The 23892-nt window shown below is 41.4% G+C and overlaps 1 protein-coding gene across 1 annotated transcript in view; it reads right to left on the bottom strand.

The window, feature by feature from the left end:
• LOC149826703 (U2 small nuclear ribonucleoprotein B''-like) overlaps window positions 1-23687 on the bottom strand; it is a 28972-nt gene extending 5285 nt beyond the window's left edge. Inside the window, exons 1-2 of the mRNA XM_090020111.1 lie at window positions 23531-23687; window positions 846-1018 (exon numbers count right to left, since the gene is read on the bottom strand). Coding sequence (XP_089876237.1) covers window positions 846-1018; window positions 23531-23603 — 246 coding nt within the window. The 5' untranslated portion in view covers window positions 23604-23687. The remainder of the gene's footprint in view (window positions 1-845; window positions 1019-23530) is intronic.
• Between the last annotated feature and the right edge of the window lie 205 nt (window positions 23688-23892).

Genomic DNA, 23892 nt, shown 5'->3' with positions numbered 1-23892 from the left:
AACAATTCCCCTCGTCTTCCTTGCTTATACATTACCACATTACTTTGAAGATCATGAATGAAAAAAATCTCAGCCAACACTAGATGGATGTACCCAATGACGCAATATAGCATTTGTAGAGAAGAATGAGATTCCACAAATTAATAACTAAAAAACCATTAGTCAAGACAATTTATTATGAAGCAGGAATATAGAAGTAACACAAGAGGAAGTTGGAAGTGCACATTGTATACAAGGACTTAAAAAGTACAAAAAACTTATTATTCCAAGGGATGCTTCAGGAGGAAGAAAACAAGAAGTGATAGGAGAGAGGTATGACAAACAGTAGGTTAAGAATCAGATTGAACAGAGTGAAAATGAATTACCTACAACAAATGACTACGAATATGCAACATTATGTTTTTCAGTGCTAAAGAAACTAAGCATGGTTATTCTCAAAAAGCAAATGATGAAATCCTCGGCATGAAATGCTTCCAGATCGTTTCTCAATTTTTGAAGAATTTTATTGGTCACCTAGGAATTGGGCATATAACATTTTTGGGAATCTAGGGAATGTGCAATGAAATATAGTTACCCTCGATCAACCATGTGTACAATACAAACATATAAAATTCCTTTTCGATTTAAGATTACAAGCTGCATTTAGATTTCAAATGTCATTGCCAGTATACATGATCAGCCAACAGTACTAAAATTCAATGCAGAAAGGAAAAAGAAACCACTGTGGTCTTCAACTCAAAGGGCATTCAAAATAAACATAATTTCCATGTCAAAGTACAGAGTTTGACTTTAAAAAGTCAAGAAAACAACAGCAACCAAAGAAGGAAAAATCATTCAAGACACACCATTGGTTTATCATAAAAGGGAAAGCTTTGCATTTGACGCACAGCAGCACTTGCAGCTGTCACTTCACTAAATACCACCCATGCTTGACCTCGAAGTTTGGAGGTCTTAAGAGCAACAACATCCAAAATTCTCCCAAATTGGGAAAACAAAGCGTACAGTGATCTCTTCAATTCTGCCAAGAGGACCAAAAATGTATGTCATCAAATTCTGCTGCATTAAAACTTGTGGCACCAAAAGAAAAGACAGAAAAATAATATCGGCCACAATTGAGATATCTTCCACAGCAAATAATTTACCAAAACAACAAGCAAAACTGGAGTCGTAATGCACACTGTAAGATTTGCAAACGATGTTATCAAAGCTTTAATCAAGCGAGGTGTGTGGGATTCTTAAGCATGGACAGTTCAAAATAGAAAAAAAAACTACAGGGCCCAACATGGACACTTCGATATGAGAGATCACCTCCATCTGTACAGCATTCATCATAGTTTTACTTTAATTGCCTACCATAAGCAAGGTGATCATTATTTATAATAATGACAGCTCTAACATGACTAAGAACAAAAAACAAAGCAGAATTTGATCATTAAAATGAGAACCACTTGTGCATCAGACAGGTTAATGGTTAAGAAAAAAAAAAACTTTAAATGACAGTTTAACAACTTGATATTTAACCCTTGAAATACAATCCCTGATTTGGTACTATCTTTACATTTAATTTTTGCTAACAGAAAAGTATTACTTAAGTACTTTATTCCAATCATTTCGCCCCTATGCTGGGAAAAGACTTACATCCATAATCCTCCGGTCATCAAATCAAGAAAGAATTTGGATGAAGAAAAGCTTGTCAAGCAGAAAAGGGAACTCCAGAATGAAAGAAATAGAGAAAAATAAATATTCTAGCAACAAAACTAGACAAAATAATGAAGGAAATTAGACTGAAAAAGGGAAGTATAAAGAAAGTGTAAAGCACATAAGAGATACAAAAGTTCTCCCAAATAATGCATAAAAAATAATATAAATTGAAAATCTTTGTGCTTTTAGTCACATTGGGATAAACAAACACCATAACACAATGGCCATAAAATTTAATGCCAGTGCCAAGCTTGAAAAAAATCCATGATTAGGAAATTCCAAATAAAGGATGCATGTGTATGTGAGCTAATGATCTTGCATAAAAGTGACACAGGGAAAACCATTTTGCTACTAATCCTCCTGGTCTTTTGAGCAAAAAGATTTAGCACATGTTTGATGTTAAGATAAACCACAACTACCAAGTATTAACCCAGCAAATGTGACAAGGCAAGGCACTACTAAATCCACGAGTTATTATGAAAGCCGACATGATTCTGGGTTAGGTACTAAGGAGAACACAGACTTGGACGAAAACAGTAATAAAGAGCAAGAGATTGTTCTATGACCTGCTTTAAAAACATCAGTGAAACAAGAAATTGAACATAGTGATGATGATGACGACGATGATAAGGATGTACAAGCTTAAATGATCATACAATTTGCAGTAATTAAAACTATGGAGCATTGCATTAAAATTAACAACTAATTTCTTAAAAAAAAAGTAAAATGGTCATTAATGGTAAATGATTTTGAATTAACATGTCAAGTAATTGTATGTCCTTGGGTACACAATACTAACCTTTGATGGCAAAGGAACAACCATTATAATGGAATACATAAATAAACAAAAAGAATGGGCATAGTGAAATAGATTAACAGGCAAGCAAGTCAAGTAACTGAAAATTTTGCAGTAAAGGAATGCAACATACATGAAATTTTTGAATCATGGCAATGGTTTATGCATGCAGAGTGATCATGGACCAATTCAGAAGCCACAAGGATTTTGAATATAGGACTTTCATGTATACATTCAATTGTAGTACATTCTGTTCCCATAAGATTTCTGATCATCTGCCCACTCGACATTCTAAGGGTGTGGGCTGTATCATACCTGAAAATTTGCATGTGAAAAATCTTAACCAAGCAAGTAGAACTCCTAAACAATTTGCATTTAAGCTCTTGATTCTGAGATGCAACAAATATTTATTGATAAAACTGCTTTCCTAAGTTTCTGCCTGTTTTTAAATTTCTATGGGATTTTCCTCACTTCTGTCTACACTAATGATTGGAGGAGAAGGATTCATGTGGAAGACCCAGAATGATTTTCTTTGTTGGTTCATATCGCCGACCCCAATTGTTTTGGGATGAAGGCGTAGTTGTTGTTGTTGTTGAATGTTGCCCAAGAGCAACCTATTTTTGAATCCCTGACTGAGATATCATCTGAGCTATGTGGGTGCGGGGGCGGGGGTGCGGCACTTTAAAAAACTTGGGTGCGGGGGTGCGGCAAAATATATATATATATATATATATATATATATATATATATATATATATATATATATATATATATATATATAAAGTCCAAAAGTTGGACATAAATGACCCTGGGTGTGTTAACTGCACCCAGGGTCAGGTTGACCGCATCGGGTGCGGGTGCGGGTGCGACGCGGGTGCGGCACCTAGTTGAAGAGTCCCTGTGACATAGCATCTTAGTTATGTCCCTTAAGGTTTTACCTTCCCCTTTTTATGCATCGGTTTCAGTCATCTTATCCTGCAAGGGCCATCTTAATGTGCTCTTTTGATCTCCTGCAAGTAAGTTAATGCTCTATAAAATTTAGTAAGATCTCTTTCAAAATTTGAGCATGCATGAGCAATTTTCCGGTCTTACTGGGCATCATTTTGTTTTAGCAATTTGGATGCTTCTTGGGTTTTTTCACATTGATGTCACTAGTTAAAGTTTTTTTACCTATTATGGGCTTCATACCCTTGATTTTGTTGCCATTTAAGCGCTTTATGAGAATTGATTTCTCTAACCAAGTAGTAATTACCTTTTCAGATTATTATTTGGACTTCAGCTACTGTCACGGGCCTATTTCCTTCAATGGGCCAGCGCGGCGCGACGGTCCTTCCTTACCGCCGCAAGCCTACTCGTCAGCTCGCTTGCCGGTCGCGGAAGCTTATGATCAGAGTGCAAGAGAGCAAGAGAGAATAGAGGGAGAGAAGTTGCAATCACAAGAAGCAATCACAACGAGGGTGAACAAAAGAAAGCTCAACGCATTTGATTCATTCACAATTTTGCCCGCAGGCTATTACAGTTCAAGTATACGGGCTGCCCCTTCGGGGTATTAATTCACCTGAACCGGGCAGCTTACATCAGACTCAACAAAAGCAAAACAGACTCTAAGCGCAATTGTACACTGTAAGTCGCAAGGGAACATGCTCCCCCCTTCAAATCATGCGCCGTCCTCGGCGCCATCTGTTTCGTGGTAAGCCCTGACTTCAGCCGGGTAGCGGCTGTTCATTCGAAATGCAGGCTCCCACGTTGGTTCCGCTGTTTCCTCCCACTGCACCAAGTATTTCTTCGCTTGCCCCAAGTAGTTGACCTTGTGGCGAAGGATCTGACTGAGGTGCTTTTCGGCCCGTTGTGCTGCCGGGGCCCTCTGCATGATGGGAGCGCGTTGCGGCACATTGCGTTCCGGGTCTCCATCATCTGGATGGAACTGCTTGAGGTTGCACACGTGGAACACCGGGTGCACCTTGAAGTCTGGGGGCAACTCCAGCTTATAGGCTAGCTTGCCCACCTTCTTTGTGATGGTGAAGGGTCCCTCATACTTTCTGAGTAGTCCGCGGTGCCGCCCGCGGAAGATGCCTGTGCGACCAGGATATAACTTCACCAACACTTGGTCCCCAACTTGGAACCCTGCGGGCCGACGGTGTTTGTCTGCCCACTTCTTCATTCTCTTTGCCGCTTTGTGTAAGAATGCCTTCGCTAACTCATTTTGCTCGTGCCAGTCGCGAACAAACTGATAGGCGAATGATGGCCTTCCCTTTTCCTGTGTGGCAAGAGTGTGCGGAGTCAGTGGCTGCTGCCCCGTGGCTATCTCAAACGGACTGTGGCCTGAAGACTCGCTCTTCTGCAGATTATAACAAAACTGTGCCACATCAAGGAGCTTCACCCAATTTTTCTGATTGGCACTAACAAAGTGCCTAAGGTACTGCTCCAGGATCCCGTTGATGCGCTCTGTCTGCCCATCTGTCTGCGGATGGAAGCTAGTTGAAAACAGCAACTCAGAGCCCAGTAGCCGAAATACTTCACGCCAGAACTTGCCCGTGAAGCGAGCATCACGATCACTCACAATGCTCTTTGGTATGCCCCAGTGCTTCACCACATGCTTTACGAACAACTCTGCAGTCTTCTCTGCAGGGCACTCCTTAGAAGCCGGGATGAAGGTGGCATACTTTGAAAAACGATCCACCACAACTAGAATAGAACTGAGGCCCTCTACCTTTGGCAGACTAACAATAAAGTCCATGGAGATGCTATCCCATGGACGTTCTGGAATTGGTAGAGGCTCAAGGAGACCGGCAGCCTTCTGATTTGTCCCCTTATCCTGCTGGCAGATGAGGCATGTCCGCACATACCCCTCAACGTCGTCTCTCATCTGCGGCCAATAGTAGCCGCGCTCAAGGAGTGCTAAGGTCCGCTCCTGACCAGGATGGCCGGCCCATAGTGTATCATGGCACTCCTTGAGTAGCTCTCGGCGAAGGCTTCCCCACCGTGGTACAAAGATGCGTCCCCCTTTTGTTATGAGGAGGCCATCTTGTAGCCAAAATCGCCGAGTCTTCCCTGCCTGCGCTAGAGAAACAAGGTGTTGTGCGGTCGGATCCTGCTGCGTACCCTCGCGGATGCGGCTCAACAGTGCACCCTCCAAATGCACTTCAGAAGACTCCGCACGCGCAGCTGCCAGTTCAGCCCTACGGCTCAGGGCATCCGCCACAACATTGGTCTTTCCAACCTTGTACTCCAAGGCAAAGTCGAACTCAGCCAAAAACATCTGCCATCGAGCTTGCTTGGGCGTCAGCTTCTTTTGCGTCTGAAAATAGCTCGTGGCCACATTGTCCGTCTTGACGACGAACTCGGCACCCAAAAGGTAGTGCCGCCAGGTCCTGAGGCAATACACAATGGCGGTCATCTCACGTTCGTGCACTGTGTACCGCCTCTCTGCATCCTTCAGCTTACGACTCTCATATGCGATCGGATGCCCGTCTTGCATAATAACTCCGCCAATGGCAAAGTCTGAGGCATCAGTGTGGACTTCGAAGGGTCTCGAATGATCAGGCAATCGCAGCACTGGCTCTCTCACTAAGGCTTTCTTCAAGCCCTCGAAGGCATCTTGGCACGCTCCTGTCCAGAGCCATACCCGATTTTTCTTTAACAAATCTGTGAGGGGCGCAGCAATGAGGGAATAACCTTCGATGAAACGCCGATAATAATTTGCCAAGCCGAGGAATGACCGCAATTCTGGCACTTTGCTTGGCGGAACCCATTCCTGGATGGCCCTTATCTTCTGCCCATCCATACGCAGCACACCACGCCCCACAACGTGGCCAAGGAAGCTGATCTCCTCCTGCCCGAAGAGACACTTCTCTCGTTTAACACAGAGGTCATTCTCCTTCAGCACCTGAAACACTGTTCGCAAGTGCCCGACATGTTCCTCCATGTTACTGCTGTAGATCACGATATCATCCAGATAGACTACCACAAACTTGTCTAAGTAAGGGTAGAAAATCTGGTTCATTAAAGTCGTGAATGTGGCTGGAGCATTTGTCAACCCGAATGGCATTACTAGAAATTCGTAAGCACCATAGCGGGTGACACAAGTTGTTTTCGGCTCATCACCTTCGGCAATCCTCACCTGCCAGTAACCCGATCGCAGATCTAGCTTGGAAAAGATACGGGCACTGCCTAGCTGATCGAACAAGTCTGCTATCAATGGCAATGGGTACTTGTTCTTCACCGTGACCTTGTTCAAGGCCCGGTAATCCACACATAACCGTTTAGAGCCATCATGTTTCATCTGAAAAAGGACCGGGGCACCAAATGGGGCTTTTGATGGACGAACAATGCCTGCGTCCAACATCTCGTCTAGCTGCCTGCGCAGCTCCTTCAACTCTGTTGGCCCCATACGGTATGGAACCATTGCGGGAGGCTTTGCTCCCGGGGTCAACTCAATCTTGTGGTCGACCTCGCGTCTTGGCGGAAGACGCTTTGGCAATTCCGGAGGCATCACCCCCCGAAACTCCTCCAATAGAGGGGCTAGGGTCGGCGGCACTGCTGCTTCTACCTTCCCTTCATCTGCACGCACTGCAACTAGGAATGTCTGCTCCCCATGCTTGACACCCTTCTTCAGTTGCATTGCTGATAACACTGAAGACTTGCCTTTCTGCGTAAGGCACTGCACTGTGTGGGACAGGTCTGATCCCATGATCGTCAACGTGTTAAACTTTGGCAGCATCATCACATTCTGGCTTCGCAAAAACTCCATACCCAGAATCACCTTGAAATCGTCCAGGGGCACCACAGAGAAGTTAGCTTTGCCGACCCAACTCCCCACTTGAGTAGCCACATCTCTTGCTTCACCAAGAATGGACTTGGCCTCAGAATTTACTGTTTTGATAGTCCTCTGCTTTGGCCCAGTTTTCAAGCCCAATCGCTCTGCCTCTTCCTGCGAGACAAAGTTGTGTGTGGCCCCGGAGTCTACCATTGCCGAAGTAGACTTTCCATTCATAATGACTTCTACGAACATAAGTTCCTTACTGACCTGCATGTTCTTAGCTGCGCAACTTCTAGCTGCGTTAATCGATCGCATGGCGCCCATCCTCGGTTGCATGGTCTCAGTGTCACTGCCTTCAGTATCGCTGCATTCTTCCTGTGCAGCATTGGCTTGCCCGTCGTCCTTTACAAGGCGCTTTGGGCATTGCCGGGCGATATGTCTATCACCACAGAACCAACATGTCACAACCGCACCCTTGTTGCTGTTGTTATGCTTTGTGTAGTTCTGTTTCTTTTCGGATTGATGGCGTGTCGACGCCTCACCTTTATCGTTGCGCTGCTCATCCTTCTTGCCTCCGTGGTCAGGCTTCTTCCCAACTTTGGTTGATGGGGTGAAAGGTTTGCGCTGAGTATCAACTAAGCGCTCCGCCGCCACATATGCATCTTCCAAAATACGGGGGTTGCTCCTTTCCACTTCGGACTGTGCCCATGGTTGAAGTCCCACAATGAACCAGTTGAGCATGTCGTCTTCTGGCATGTTAGGTATCTCCAGCATAAGCTTCTGGAACGTTCGGACAGTCTTGCAACGAACCAGTATGTTTGAGTTCACGAACCATCCGGTAAGCCTGTCTCTGCGCATTTCTTGGCATGAAGTAGTTGCGCAACTCTACTTTGAAGTCGTCAAAGGTGTCTATCACACATTGACCCCTCTCCATGTCATTGCGCTTCCGCCTCCACCAAGCGATAGCATCACCATCAAGTAAGGCCGCTGCAGCCTTGATCCTCAGATCTTCAAGGGTCACATTTTGGATATCCAAGTAGTCTTCTACTTGGAACAAGAAGTTCTCAATGGCCTTGCAGTCGCGAGAACCATTGAATTTTGCGGGTCTAGGTACATCAATCCTTGACGATCTCTCACCATTTCCGCCATTCAGGGTCACCGTCCGCTGTAACGTACGGTTTCTCAACTCAAGATCGGCCATTGTAGTCGTCAACGAAGTGACCTGCCCCATTAGTAAGTTCACCTGCTCTTGCAGGCTCGCCACCACATCATTCAATCCATTGAATGACTCACATGCACGTGAAATCGCTTCATCATGCGAAGTCACATCTTCCACCAGCTTATTAACAGTTGCAGCCAACTCTTCTTGGCCCTGAGGTGAACCCATCTCCTCAGCTTCGGCAACTGCCTTGCCTCTGGTGTTGCGCAAGTGTTGATAAGGCGCCACGATGTCTTGCTCACAAATCGCAGCCTGTCGGCGTGTCTGTCGACACCGACTCCGGAGTCCCTTCCCCAGCACGAGAACGGGCTCTGGTACCACTTGTCACGGGCCTATTTCCTTCAATGGGCCAGCGCGGCGCGACGGTCCTTCCTTACCGCCGCAAGCCTACTCGTCAGCTCGCTTGCCGGTCGCGGAAGCTTATGATCAGAGTGCAAGAGAGCAAGAGAGAATAGAGGGAGAGAAGTTGCAATCACAAGAAGCAATCACAACGAGGGTGAACAAAAGAAAGCTCAACGCATTTGATTCATTCACAATTTTGCCCGCAGGCTATTACAGTTCAAGTATACGGGCTGCCCCTTCGGGGTATTAATTCACCTGAACCGGGCAGCTTACATCAGACTCAACAAAAGCAAAACAGACTCTAAGCGCAACTGTACACTGTAAGTCGCAAGGGAACAGCTACATTCTCATAAACAATTTGGTGGTGGTGATTTCATTGACAATAAGAAAATGAGAAAAGAAAAAGGATCAGCTAAGAAATTTTGCTTCAACCTTCGTTTTTGGTGGCACAATACCAAAATCTCTAAGGTGGCACCTATGTCACAGGGGCTCAGCCAACTGGGTGCCGCACCCGCGTCGACACGGGTCGGATGCGCGTGCGCGTGCGGCACCCGGTGCAGTCAACCTGACCCTGGGTGCATTGACCGCACCCAGGGTCATTTATGTCCAACTTTTGGACTTTATATATATATATATATATATATATATATATATATATATATATATATATATATATTTTTTTTTTTTTTTGCCCCACCCCCGAACCCAAGTTTTTTGAAAGTGCCGCACCCCCGCACCCGCACCCATGTGACATAGCATACAGGGTGTAGCGTATGATACAGGGTCGGTCTACTTAAAAAAGGTCGAATCATAATTTTCCAGTTTTAGATTTTAAAGACCTTTTGAGGGCCAATTCCCTCATTTGTGTAGAAGTCATTAGAGAGGTATTCAAGCACCCTAAGACTCATGAGAGCGATTTGGAGGTCGATTCGTGCTCAAGGGAGAGAGCTTTTACGGTTTGCTAAAGTAAAAGTGCATTTTCACCATGTTTTCACTCAAGAAAGTGGGTTAAGGTAAAAAAAAAATTCTAAGTAAAATTACAAAGTTGCCATCCAAAACATTTCTACCATGGAGAGCATTGCCCCCTTGCAACCCCCGCCCCCCGCCAACTTACCGTGAAGTTGGATTTGCAGAAATTAGAGATTTTATCAAGGCTCCACACTCCTCCAACAAAGATGTCATCAAATGATCCGGCATGGCAATGGAGAACTCAAGTAATGAGTGGAAAACGATTGAAAATCGAGTGCAAATATTGCCATAATATTTTTGTTTATGTAAGATGAAAGTATGAGTCTTATGACATGTTCTTAATTGCAAGATATTTAATATTTTGCATTGTTCTTATGAGATAGTTGATGTTTTATGATGTCTTATGCAGACAAATGCTTCATATGTGATTTTATAGTTGTATTTTGTGTAATTCATCATTGTTGCATGTGTTATGATATTTTTAGAATTTTTTCTAGTTTTTTTCTGATTTTTCATGATTTTTTTGAAATTTTTAAATTTTTTATTAAAAGTCATGATTTTTACGATACGATACATATCTTATTTTGAGCCCGACCGATACGGGTAACGATACGATACTTACAACCTTGGTCAAGACTACCACTCGTGAAATTTTGAATTCATTTATTGGATGAAGAGAGATCTAACATTGGCCTCCACTTTGTCTCAGGAGGTTCTCGTAGGGGTTCCAGATGATTGCACGGATAAGTAGTTGTGGCTCAGGTTGGTGAAGACCTACTCCCAAATATTGAAATCTAGGGTCATGCATTTAAAACAAGAATTACAAATTTTGAAGAAAGGCTCCATGTAAAATGAAATACTTGAATAAGATGAAAACCATCACCGACCAGCTGAACATGGTCGGATATGAAGTTCCTGAAAAGGATAAAATGCATAAGATTCTAAGCGGTTTGGGAGCAGAATATCATGTTAATGCTACTACTCTTCAGTATAAGAAAGTGTCTCCCTTCTTTTGAAGAGTTCAAGGGAAAATTACTACATTATGAGATGTCCCTTGCTGCTCTTACAGGCAATAATTCCAAAGCTGCAGATTCTTAGGAGGTGCTTATGACAGGTGTTCCTTCCCGTGGTCATGGTCGAGGATTTTACCATGGAAGAAGAGGATGTGGGCACGCCAATAATCAGGGAGGCCATGGAATATTGCCCACACCCAATATTCTTCCAAATGTCGGCAATCAAAACAGGATCTCAACTTGTTACATATGCAAAAAGCCAGGACATATAAAGGCTAATTGATGGTTTAAAGATGATCCTAGATACAATTCGAAGGCATCTCAAAACCTATGTCACATGGGTGCGGGTGCGGGTGCGACACGGGTGCGGCGCAATTCCAAAAAATTTGGACACGGGGACTCGGCTATATATATATATATATATATATATATATATATATATATATATATATATATTAAAAAATATATATTATAAATATATATATTTTAAATATTATAATTATATATATAACAATAAATTAACACATAAAGATTGTAAATTTTAAAGCAAAAAAAAAGCAATTCTTAACAACACAAACTTACCAAAATATAACACATAAAGAAGCTTGTGAGTGTGATAAACAACAAAACTTATCATAAATCTGCCTCATCGTCTGAATTAGAAGGAAGAACAGGATCGAGGTAGTCCATGTTGAGAGTATGTAAATTATGTTCTCCCTCCAAGTCAAAATCTTCTGGATTTACATCCCAATTCTTAGATGGTCCACAACTGCATCAAAAAATCACTATATTAGTCTCTAACTTAAAACTTTGAATACAAATATGAAATATTTAAATACAAACTTTGAATACAAAGAAAAAAAAGTACCTATACTCTTCTTTGGTGCGGCGAGAAATTAATCGTAGATTTGAGTGAACATATACCAAATCCTCTGCTCTTTTACTAGTGAGTTTGTTTCTTTTAATGTTGTGAATTTGAGCATATGTACTCCAATTTCTTTCACAACAAGATGATGTAGCAGGTTGGGATAACAACTTCATTGCAAGACTTTGCAGATTTGGTGTCTCTGATCCATATGTTGCCCACCAATTAAGGGGATCTTCCTCGTCCCTTGTCACAAGTGCTGCTAAAGAATCAAATCTTCCAGTAGAAAACTTGCCAAACGCACTATTTACAACCTTAAACATGTGAGGATCATTAAAAACTCTTCCCAAATATATCATTCTATTTCTTGATATCTCAGGATCTTCATTTGGAGAAACACGACCAACACCTGCTGTCAACCATTTTTTTGCATAGTATTTTGGATTGAGAGAGTGTGCCATGCAATGCAAAGGTGTATTGCTTTTATCCCATCTTCTCACTAAAACTGAATGTACATGATTGTAAAATTCTGAATCATCAAGTGCAATATCTTTCTTCTCATGTTTAAAAATGATACTTTGAACTTTTTCAATCATATTGTCCCACATTTCATAAATTCTATGAAGCATGGGTACATCTCTGTCAACTTCTCTCAGCATTTCCCAAATAGGCTCTGTAAATTCAACAAAATATGTAATTTTATCCCACCAAAAATCATCACAGATGCATTTTTTGATAGCTTGAGCCTTGACATCATCTTCAGTACGATAAAAATCCCAATCTTGATCAGCCACCATCATCATCAATGCATTCTTGAGTTGCTTAATTCTTTTTATCATAACAATTAGAGAAGCAAAACGAGTTTCAGCAACTTTCAGTAACTTGAGATCAGAATGCCTATTAAATATAGAAAGGGTATGATGATGGTTTACAACAAAATTTCTAATATTTCGAACATCATGCTCTATTTCCTCAATCCATAAGCACATTTCATGTGCATGTGCATCATCTTTTGATGGATTGCATATACTCTTAAGTGCCAAATTTAAACTGTGTGCTGCACAAGGAGTCCAAAAAATATGTGAATATGTATCTTCACTTGCCAAATTCATTCCTGCACGACTGCAAACTGGAGCATTGTCAGTAATGATTTGCACCACACTTTCTTCACCCACTTCTTTTATCACTTCAACAAATAATCTCTTTAAATATTCAGCATCTTTATACTCTCCAGATGCATCAACAGTCTTCAAAAAGATTGGCCCATTTAGTAAGTAAGCAATGAAGTTTATCAGTGGTCACCTTTGTATATCAGTCCACCCATCAGAAACAATCGACACTCCATGTCGTTTCCATGCAAATTTTTTGGTCTCTAACAAGTCTTCAATTCTATTTTTTTCCTCTGCAAGAAGGACTGTTCTTAGTTTTTCTGAACTAGGAGGCACATAACCACTCAAATTGCAATTAGCCAAAGATGTAATCATATCTTTCCAGTATGGACTTCTAGCTACATTAAAAGGAATTGAGCTTGAGTAAAAGAATCGACCAATCTTTTTATCAATTTCTGCTCTTGCCATGTTTTTGAATGACGCTTGTATTGTTTTATTGCTTTCCATCTTTCTTTTCTTTAAAAGCTCTTCTTATGTATCACTAGCAGTAGGAAAAGACAAATTAATCGAATCGCTTTTCATCTCTGCAATTTTCTTCTTTTCAGCTTCCTCTTGTTCTTTTTTTAATTGTTTTAACATGTCTTTGTCAACCCCAGAACATGCCCTAATTCCTTGACCACGAATATGCAAAAGATGTGCTTTCACACGCGTATAAGAACCTGTGAAAACAGTCTTACATAGATTACAATGAAACTGCACATTCCCACCACCACCACTATTAGCTTTTATCCCTTTTGTCACAAGCCTCCAAAGTGGTTGAGAAACATCTAATTCAGGGTTAGAACTTGAACCAAATGTATTGACACTACCGCTAGAACTCTCCATTATATCTGAAAAGTGAAAACTGAAAAGAAAAAAATTAAATAAGTAAATAAAATAAAGTTAATAAAACAGGGAATATTGGAGGGGCCAAGCCCCTCTTCTGCGAGCAGAGGGTGCAGGGAGGGGGGCCGAGCCCCTCCTCTGCGAGCAGAGGGTGCAGGGAGGGGCCGAGCCCCTCCCCTACGAGCAGAGGGTGCAGGGAGGGGGGCCGAGCCCCTCTTCTGCGTGCAAAGGGTGCAGGGAGGGGGGCCGAGCCCCTCCTCTGCGAGCAGATGGTGCAGGGAGGGGCCGAGCCCCTCCCCTGCGAGCAGAGGGTGCAGGGAGGGGGGCCAAGCCCCTCCTCTGCGAGCAGAGGGTGCAGGGAGGGGGGCCGAGCCCCTCCCCTGCGAGCAGAGGGTGCAGGGAGGAGGGCCAAGCCCCTCCTCTGCGAGCATAGGGTGCAGGGAGGGGGGCCGAGCCCCTCCCCTGCGAACCGAGGGTGCAAAGAGGGGGGCCGAGACCCTCCCCTGCGAGCAGAGGGTGCAGGGAGGGGCCGAGCCCCTCCCCTGCGAGCAGAGGGTGCAGGGAGGGGGGCCGAGCCCCTCCCCTGCGTGCAAAGGGTGCAGGGAGGGGGGCCGAGCCCCTCCTCTGCGAGCAGATGGTGCAGGGAGGGGTCGAGCCCCTCCCCTGCGAGCAGAGGGTGCAGGGAGGGGGGCCGAGCCCCTCCCCTGCGAACCGAGGGTGCAGGGAGGGGAGCCGAGCCCCTCCCCTGCGAGCAGAGGGTGCAGGGAGGGGCCGAGCCCCTCCCCTGCAAGCAGAGGGTGCAGGGAGCGGCCGAGCCCCTCCCCTGCGAGCAGAGGGTGCAGGGAGGGGCCGAGCCCCTCCCCTGCGAGCCGAGGGTGCAGGGAGGGGGGCCGAGCCCCTCCCCTGCGTGCAAAGGGTGTAGGGAGGGGGGCCGAGCCCCTCTTCTGCGTGCAAAGGGTGCAGGGAGGGGGGTCGAGCCCCTCCTCTGCGAGCAGAGGGTGCAGGGAGGGGCCGAGCCCCCCCCCTGCGAGCAGAGGGTGCAGGGAGGAGCCGAGCCCCTCCCCTGCGACCAGAGGGTGCAGGGAGGGGGGCCGAGCCCCTCCTCTGCGAGCAGAGGGTGCAGGGAGGGAGGCTACAAGCAGGGTCGACATACCTGACGGAGGGGGAACCGGTGGCTGCCTGTCGCCGGAGTTCGGATCGCCGGCGTGGTTGCAGGAGAAAGCTGCAGGGGCTGAGGGGGAGAGGCAAAATCGAGAGGGTAAGCCCCTCTCCCTGTCGATAAACCCCTTTTAGGGTTCGGCTGCCAAAAAAAATTTGGATCTGGGTCGGGTTTGGACCCGACCCGACCCGGATCCAAAACAAAATTTAAAACTCGAACTGGACAATTTTGGACTCGGTCAAAATTGACCGAGTCCAAAATGTGGTCGGACTCGGCCCGGACTCGTTGACCGAGTCCGACTCGGAGTTGACCGAGTCCGGGCCGAGTCCAAAGCCGCACCCGAGTCCGTGCGTGTCGACGCGGGTGCGGCAACCCTTTAGCCGAGTCCGTGTGACATAGCTCAAAACAAGAATCAGAACAAGGCACAAACATCTACTCAAAAAGCATAGGCATCACAACCTTTTTCTGGAGACAAGCAATTGTTGTTTGCTGCTCTTGAATGATCAAGGATTTGGTATATCGATTTAGGGGCTGCTACTCATATTATTGGTGATATAGGTAAACTTCTTAAATTGATTTCATACCAAGGTAGAGATACTGTTATTATTGGTGATGGTAGTCGTCACCCCATCACTCACATTGGAAATATGTTTCTTCCTTTGTCAAGTTGTAATTCTCTCAAGTTGTTTAATGTTTCCCGTGTTCCTAATATAAAAAAGAACCTTGTTTTTGTTTCTAAACTTATTGATGATACCAACTCGTGTCATTTTTACTCATGTTTATGTTAAAGATTTTCACATGAGGAGGACGTTCGTTGAGGGAGAAAGAATGGGCAACATGTATGTGTTCCACGAAGATCCTTCACGTGTGCCTGTTAGTCATTATTCGAAGCTCAAGTTGGATATATATTGTTCGTCGTGCCTTTTCAGTGAGTCTGAGTCAAATAAGTCCAATGTTCAGCATAATCATGTAGGTCATGGTAGTTTGTCTTTTATTGAAAGACTTGTTCCCAGTAATTTAATTCCAAGGGCTAGTTTGAGTCCATCGTTGAAAGATGTTGTTTGTCCTAGTTGACAGTTGTCTAAGAGTCATGTATTGCCTTTTAAATTGAATGAAAGAGCTTCAAAAATCTTTGAAATTGTGCATTCCAATGTTTGGGGTCTTACACTCATTTATTCCTCTTTTGGTAGTAGGTATTATGTTTATTTATTGATAATTATTCCCGTTTTACTTGGATATACTTCATGAAACATAAAGATGAAGTTTTTGGTATATTCAAGAAATGATATGCCTTAGTCAAAAATCAATTTTCTATGCCTATTCCAAGTCTCCAATGTGATGGTAGAGGGAGTACTCTTCAAAGGAATTCATTATCTCCAAATCAATGGGATCAATAGAAGAGTTTCTTGCCAGCGAACCCCGCAACAAAATGGCCTTCTTGAGAGAAAGTATCGCCATATTGTAGGGAATGCTTTTGCTATGTTGCATGCTAGTAGTGTTGCCATGTTATTGTGGATGGAGGCATTCCATTAAGTTGTTTATATAATAAACAGGTTGACTATGAAAATCTTGGGAAACAAAACTCCATACTATTGTTTGTATGGAAAATATGCTGATTATAATGTGTTGTGTGCATATGGGCATTTGTGTTATGTTCATATTGAAAAATAATTAAGAAACAAAATCGAAGTTAAGGCCTATTTATGCAAGTTTGATGGTTATCTTGATGATTATAAAGGTTATGGGTATTATGACATTAGCAATAAGTGCATTCAAACATCAAGAAATGTCATATTTGATGAAAGCATTCAAACAACAAGACTCAAGTGGCACTGAAAGAAAAGAAGCATAAGAGGCAGCGAAATATTAGGCATCTATTTCTTGATCCTAGTAGAACAGTTCATAATCAGGGATTCCTGATAAATGATTCCATTGTAGAAGCTGACCAAGTAAAGGAAGTGAAAAACAACTAGCAGCAGAGATCATCAGGTATAAAGAAGGACATGTTTACACTAGAAGAAACAGAGAGCAACCCACCACTGAATCACCTCAAACATCAAATGATAAGCATCATGTTTATGACTAAAATGATGCAGAGAATGATCAGCCATTCTAAGAAGGTCAAGTAGAATTCAGCATCCCATTGACAGATGGGTAAGCTATGAGAGTTTCAATTTAGACCACCAAATGTTTATGATACAGATTGAAAAGCAAGGCCGACTTGAGTCCTATGGCCATGCAACCCAAAGTAGAAGATGGATAGAAGCCATGAATGAAGAAAAGAAAGTGTTATATGAGTGACAGACGTGAGAAATTGTAAAAAAAAAAAAACTCTTAATAAGAATATAGTCGGATCGAAATGGGTTTATAAAACCAAGTACAAACCTGACGGCACGATTGAAAGATACAATGCATGTTTGGTTGCAAAGGGATTCCCACAAGAGCTCGGATTAGATTATGATGAAACCTTTAGTCTAGTAGTGAAGATGGGACCTATTCGGGTTGTCTTGTCTCTTGTTGTTGATTATGACTGGTCATTAAGTCAACTTGATGTGAAGAATGTTTTCCTCCATGTACAGCTTAAAGAGGAAGTGTATATAGAGTAGCCTCCTGGGTTCAATGAGAATGATCTAATTCAATATGTATGCAAATTGAAGAGAGCAATATATGGCTTGAAACAAGCCTCTCATTCATGGTTTGAAAGCTTTTTAGTTGAAATACAAAAACATGAGTTCTATAGATCAAGTCTAGATCATTCCTTGTTTATTCATAAAGGTAAAGGTTGTATGACGATTTTACTTATCTATGTGGGTGACACTATTGTTACAAGGGATTTTGAAGATCATATAAGAGAGATTAAAGGTGTTCTCCGCAAGAGGTTCAAGATGAAAGATCTTGGAAAGTTGAAATATTTCCTCGGTGTTTGGATCTCCTAAACAAATCAAGAATGATGAAAAATTATATGAGAACCCAACAAAATACATAAGCATAGTGAGCATGATGCAATATCTCACCTTTACTCGGCCAGATGTAGTATATGTTGTAAACCAAGGATCCCAGTTCGTGCATCAACCAAGAACGAGTCATATGTAAGTGGTAAAGAGGATTTTATGTTACTTAAAAGGAACACTGGGAAATGGGTTGTATTCTTAGTTGTCAAAGGCGGCATTTACGCACCGCTTAGGCGACCTAGGCACTGCTCCACTACCTGGGCGACCAAGTTTGGGTGGTGAGGCCCTATATTGCCGCCTAAGCGCCACCTACGTTGTCACCGCCTAGGCTTTTTTTTTAAGACAAATCATTTATTTTCTTCTTTGAGGAGGAGAAGAAGAAGAAGAAAGAAAGAAAAGACATGTTACTTGTCTATTGCTTGTATTATGTCTATTGTTGAGAATAAGAAGAAGACATATTTTGTCTATTGCTTATATTACGTCTATTATTGAGAAGAAGAAAAAGACATTATTTGTCTATTGTTTGTATTATGTCTATTGTTGTTAATTTTTTTGTATACATGATTTTATTTTTTGTGTATTGTTCATTCACATTGTTAGTTGTATGGTTTGTTTATTCAATTGTTAATTTATTCTTAATTTGTTTGAGCAGATTAAGGTTATGTAATATAATTGTTTTACAGTGTTCAACGACATATTATTTGTCTATTGCTTATTATTGATTGATATTATGTTGTATACATGTTTCTTATTATGTTTTTTATGTTTTTTATGTTTTTTATGTTTTTTTTAATTTTTTTTATTTTGGGTACCACCTAGGACGCCTAGGCCCCACATAGACCTTTTTAGGGGCTCACCGTCTAGGCTCCGCCTAGCATCTATGACAACTAAGATTGTATTATAGAAAAAGAGCGCAAGGTGAAGATATTCTCAAAATCATGGCTTTCTCATATGCGGATTGAGCAAGCGATCCAAATGAGAGGAAATCAGTTTCAAGGTATTGTGTTTTTACAGGAAGAAATATGGTTTCTTGGTCATGTTGAAAACAAAAGGTTGCAGCACAGTCAAGCACTGAAGCGGAATATCGAACCATAGCAGGAGAATCTTCAAAACTTACATGTATTAGACACTTGATGCATGATTTAGATGAAAAAAAACAGTTGGTAGACTTGTTTACTAAGGAACAGACCAAGCAAAGATTTTGGCATTTGAAGTTGATCATGCATATTTTATTCATGTTTTTATATATTTTTTATGCATGATATTGCACATAATCAATGTTAAAAGCTCGTGTATAGTCGATTTTGATGCATTGTCCTAAAGAAGAGCTTTGTGTCGCATTTCATCAAAATTAGAGTGAAAAATAAACAATTTGGAGCGAACGGATCGGGTAAAATGTTAAAACTCCAGATTGACCCACTTGTGATTTAGAATATTTTAGTTTTTTTAACATGTTTTTAGGAATAGAATTTTAAAGTGAGTTTTTTTTTTATCTTTGAAATTGGAATCTTTTTTAGAAAATTTCTAATAAAATCCCTCTTAACCCTAACCCTAACCCTTTATTATAAATAGTTTTTTTAGAGAGAGGAGGGCGTCTTCCCTCATTAGAATTCATGCCCCTCTCTCTCTCTCTCTCTCTCTCTCTCTCTCTCTCTCTCTCTCTCTCTCTTCCTCTTCCCTTCGTCCTTTCTTCTTTCTTCTTCCTCTTCTTCTTCTTCTTTCTCCTCTCTTGAATCGAAGGTGCGTGATACGTTTAGAGAAGAGGGAAGGCCGCTCTTTCTCTCCCCAGTCCGTCGGAGGCGAGCTACAAGGTGAGCCTCTTCTCCTCCTTTTCTTTATATTTTATTTTTTTGCATATAGATTAGTTTGCATTTGCATTAGTTTGTCGCATATAGGTTAGCTTTGTGAATTAGTTTATTTCAGCATATAGTTAAGTTTTTATTTTTCTAGTGAAAACAAAAAGGAAATCTGATATATCTGTCCCTCAGATCTGGCCGACCAAACCAGATCAACCAGTCAGACCAGGCCAGCCCGATTTGCGATCAGGCCAACCAAGTCAGGCCCGACCAGATCTGCTACACAGATCGGATGACCAGATCTGTCAGCAGACCCTGCCAGCCAGATAACCTGATTTGCCATCGATCAGATTTGTTGATCAGATCTACTGCCCGACCAAGCCGGTCTGATCGGCCAGTCGAACGACCAGCAGGTCGGCAAACCCGATTTGCAACCTGATCAACCGATTGATCTGCCAGCCTGATTGCCAACGATTAGTAGTTTATTACTTTTCGGTATTAGATTAGCATAGTAGCTCATGGTTCTGCTGCATATTGAGTTACAAATAAAAAAAATCTGGTTTTGGAAATCGCGATTTGGCAAACCGTGTGCTAAATAAATAAAAAAATAGTTTAGACCTTTCCTTTCCTTAGATTTAAATACATATAGATTTTTGTTTTTAGATTCAATTCAATTATTAGTTTATTGCAACTAACCATAACTAGAATAGGTAGTCTAATTGTTTTTGTTCTTGTGTGGTTTTGAGTTTTGCAGGTGGGCATGAGCTTTTTTATTTCTATTGGGAACGCGACAGTGACAAGCATACCAGGGTCGTACACACGCGGATAACAGGAGCTAGATTGCGAGCAAATGAAGACCTGTGATTTTCATTTTCTTATTTTCTTATTTTCTTATTTTTTAGAGCATTAAGCCATTTAATTAATCTGGGTTGTAATAATTTTATTTTCGCTCAGACATTTGTAATAGGTTTAATTGCGCTTTGTTTACTTTTAAAGAAATAAAGACTATTTTGTTTGGAGTACGAGGTTTTAACCCGTTCCCTAAGTTCGATTCGGATTTCACCATTAGTGTGAAGTGGTTATTTATAATTTGATGCACGGTTTACACTGACCATTTTTATTGAAAATACCTTTTGAAAAATACTTTTAAGAAAAAATTGCATCACAAGTCCAAGTTGTCCATGGTGATTACCAATACCATATACAACTTGAGGGAGGCTAATGAGATGTGACATTGGTTCTAGGTCTGGGTTTAGATCAAGATCCAGATTGTTACATGTATTTGCTTTATTCTTTTTTATTTTACCCATTCATGTGTATAGCTATATGTAAAATGTCCAAGGGTAATCACCCATTCATATGTAATTGCTATATGATTTATAACTGCAGCGCATATATAAAGGAGGATACAGCACACGACTTCCATATTCGAAAATCGTGGTTCAGCACAGCTCCTAACGTCTTCTCATCTTCTTCTTTCTTGTGATTGCTTTGGGAATCATATGAAAACGATATCTAAAATCTAGTAGGCTTCCCATTCCTTAATTAGGTAATAACTATTTTCTTACTAGTTAAAATGGAGAATACTTATCCAATTAGGCAAGCTCCGTAAAGATTAAAGAGCTTAATACCATGATAGAACTTATCAAATATATGAATAATGAATCTTGGATAAACTTAAAATTATTCCGGGATAAGGATAGATGACTCGGTTAAATGTTGTTACGTATAGAAAGTCAAAGTTTGAACAGTCCAAAAGAACCAAGAAAAAACCTTGAATCACCATTGAAATGTCAGCAAACTGACTTTGACTCAGAATATGCTTTTCAACAGCACAAATCAATAGCCAAAGTTATTCCTCATTGAAGCCAAACGTCTTGATTTGATTTCCAAGTGGACCTACATCTTGACATTTTGGGTTCAGACTACTGCTTGATCCACCTAGATCACCAGGGTATGACCTTGTCAAAATTCTAAAGACAGCTTTCAAACCCATTTTCGATGAAGTTGTCTTCAATAGCATCTCTGGTATGCTGGTCAAAATTCCCCCTTTTTTATTGTGATTCCTCATAAAACATATACTATGGTGCAGACAACTGTAATGTCATCAGCTATCTTGACCTCCAGATGTTAAGGAGGATAATTCTTTTAACACTCAATTTCTGCATCCATGTTCTTGGAAGTTAGGAATATCTTCCCCTTTCTCTATGTTTTTTGGGTTTCTCAACATATAAGAATGACTGCGTACTTGATTTGGGTGCCTTGGTCCATATGACCCTCAATCGTTCTGCTTTGCATGGTTATATCCCTGGTTAATCCTCATTATAAATTACAATCATGATAGAAACAATTTTTCATTAGTGTAATCGAAAAATTCTTTAACCTCTCTCTCTCTCTCTCCCCATATATATATATATATATATATATATATATATATATATGGGGTGGTAAAAATTTTGCTACAAACGTTTGTATGTACAAATGACTTAGCAAACTCCATTTTCTTATTTCTTGTTTTTTTTGTCCAAAGAACCCCATGGATGTGATCTACATGCTGTTTTTAGCAGGAACCAGCTTTTGAATCACTAGAATCTGACATGTGTATAGGTTTTCCCGGAGATGCAAAAATCAACGGTCGTAAATGCATTGATTTTAAGGTAAATAATGGAGTTTTCATGGTACCTCTTCCATGAACAAAAACTAAGAGATCTACCAACTACAGAAACACATACTTTTGACTACCAACCATAGACACACTTTATTTGAGGGGAGTCTCAGTAAGGTGCTCCATATCTTAGAAGTAATTGTAATAATCTTACACTTGGAAATAATTATGTTAACACCAACAGCAAAAAAGCATGGCAAGTTGGAGACTTTAGGTCCATCCAGTATGAACTTTCAACCTCATTCCACAGCATGCTAATGAACTAAGTTTGAGACAACCTAGACTGAATTTCAAACATGTTCTCATGAAAAGTGAAAACATCAATAACAACACTTCTCCCACCAACTATACACTATTCAAAACCAGTAATCTATTGTCTTTTGGAGACATTACACTCCTTAAATAAGCCAAAGACAAGTTAGCGCGTGAATCGAGACACCTACTAATGAAAGCAGAAAAAAAATTAGCCGTGGAATTTTAGCTTCCACTTTTGCTCTGGTATTTCATCAAACATTTTGAGTGCACATGCAACTACCCTAACTGTAGATTTGTGCCTTCCCTTTCTCTTTTTTCCTTTTTACTTGTTTGTCATATATTATCACCTGACATCCTCAAGCATGTGACAAGATTTTGGCAAGGAAGCCATAAACCAAAAAAAAGCGGTGAAAGAAAGAAAAGAAATAATCAAATTAAAAAAAAAAAAACAGTTGCTCAAATGTCCTACTGTTATTAAAGACCGACAAAAAAAATGTTATGATCAACAAAGACTTCACCATACATCACGTATGTCAATTCGAGAACACTTGAGATTGATCTAGTGTACGTCAGATGTGATCTGGTGATCAGTTCATTATACTAATGAAAAGCTGTGATCAGTTTACTATCGATGCATTCCTTCTCATTACGTACCATTCTGTCCAAAAATTTCAGTTAAAATCGCGCTATTGAAAGCGAAAAGAACACATGAACCACATCCAATATAAATACCAAACAGCAGAAGAAGCATGTCTTCTCTTAGAGATGAAAAATCAAAACACCAGCGTAATTTCAACAGTCAATCTGCATACTAGTGAGTGAATAGGGAAGATGGGTTCCACAACAAAACAAAGCTAATAACAATCCGGAGACAGAAAAAAAAGTTCCATTTGCATTTTATCTATAGAAAAGAGAGGACGCCCATGTAAATGGTTGAGGCAAACACCCAATGGACAAAAATGCGAGCAACCATAAAAAAATGCGCAGTCTTACAGGGTAGAGGAAGAAAAGAAGGCGAAAGGGAGAGCAACCACAAACTGGCATACCTTCCTTCTTCACTTTCTCATTGAGATTTTTTATATAAATGGTCTGATTCGGCGGGATATCTGCAGATAGCATGGTCACCCAACGGAGAGAGAGGGAGAGAGAGATGACAATAGCAATTCGTACACCACCTGTGAATACAAAGGGCTTGTTCTAGGTAAACTTGGTGCATAAACCAGCCGATTAGGGGTCTGCCCAACCCCAGCTTGCCTTTAAAAAAAATAAAAAATAAAAAATAAACGAGCCGGATTCGGGTCGGATTTTGCCTTTCCAAATTGTACAAAACGGACATGGATTAATCGGATTCGTGTTCGGATTCAGATGCGGACGGGGAAACCTTTTATCAAAACCTGGATCCGATTAG

This window comes from Nuphar pumila, chromosome 10 (assembly GCF_984573655.1).
Source record: "Nuphar pumila chromosome 10, dmNupPumi1.hap1.1, whole genome shotgun sequence".
NCBI lineage: Eukaryota > Viridiplantae > Streptophyta > Magnoliopsida > Nymphaeales > Nymphaeaceae > Nuphar > Nuphar pumila.
The sequence above is the reverse complement of the archived record's forward strand: the minus strand, read 5'-3'. Positions and strand labels throughout refer to the sequence as shown.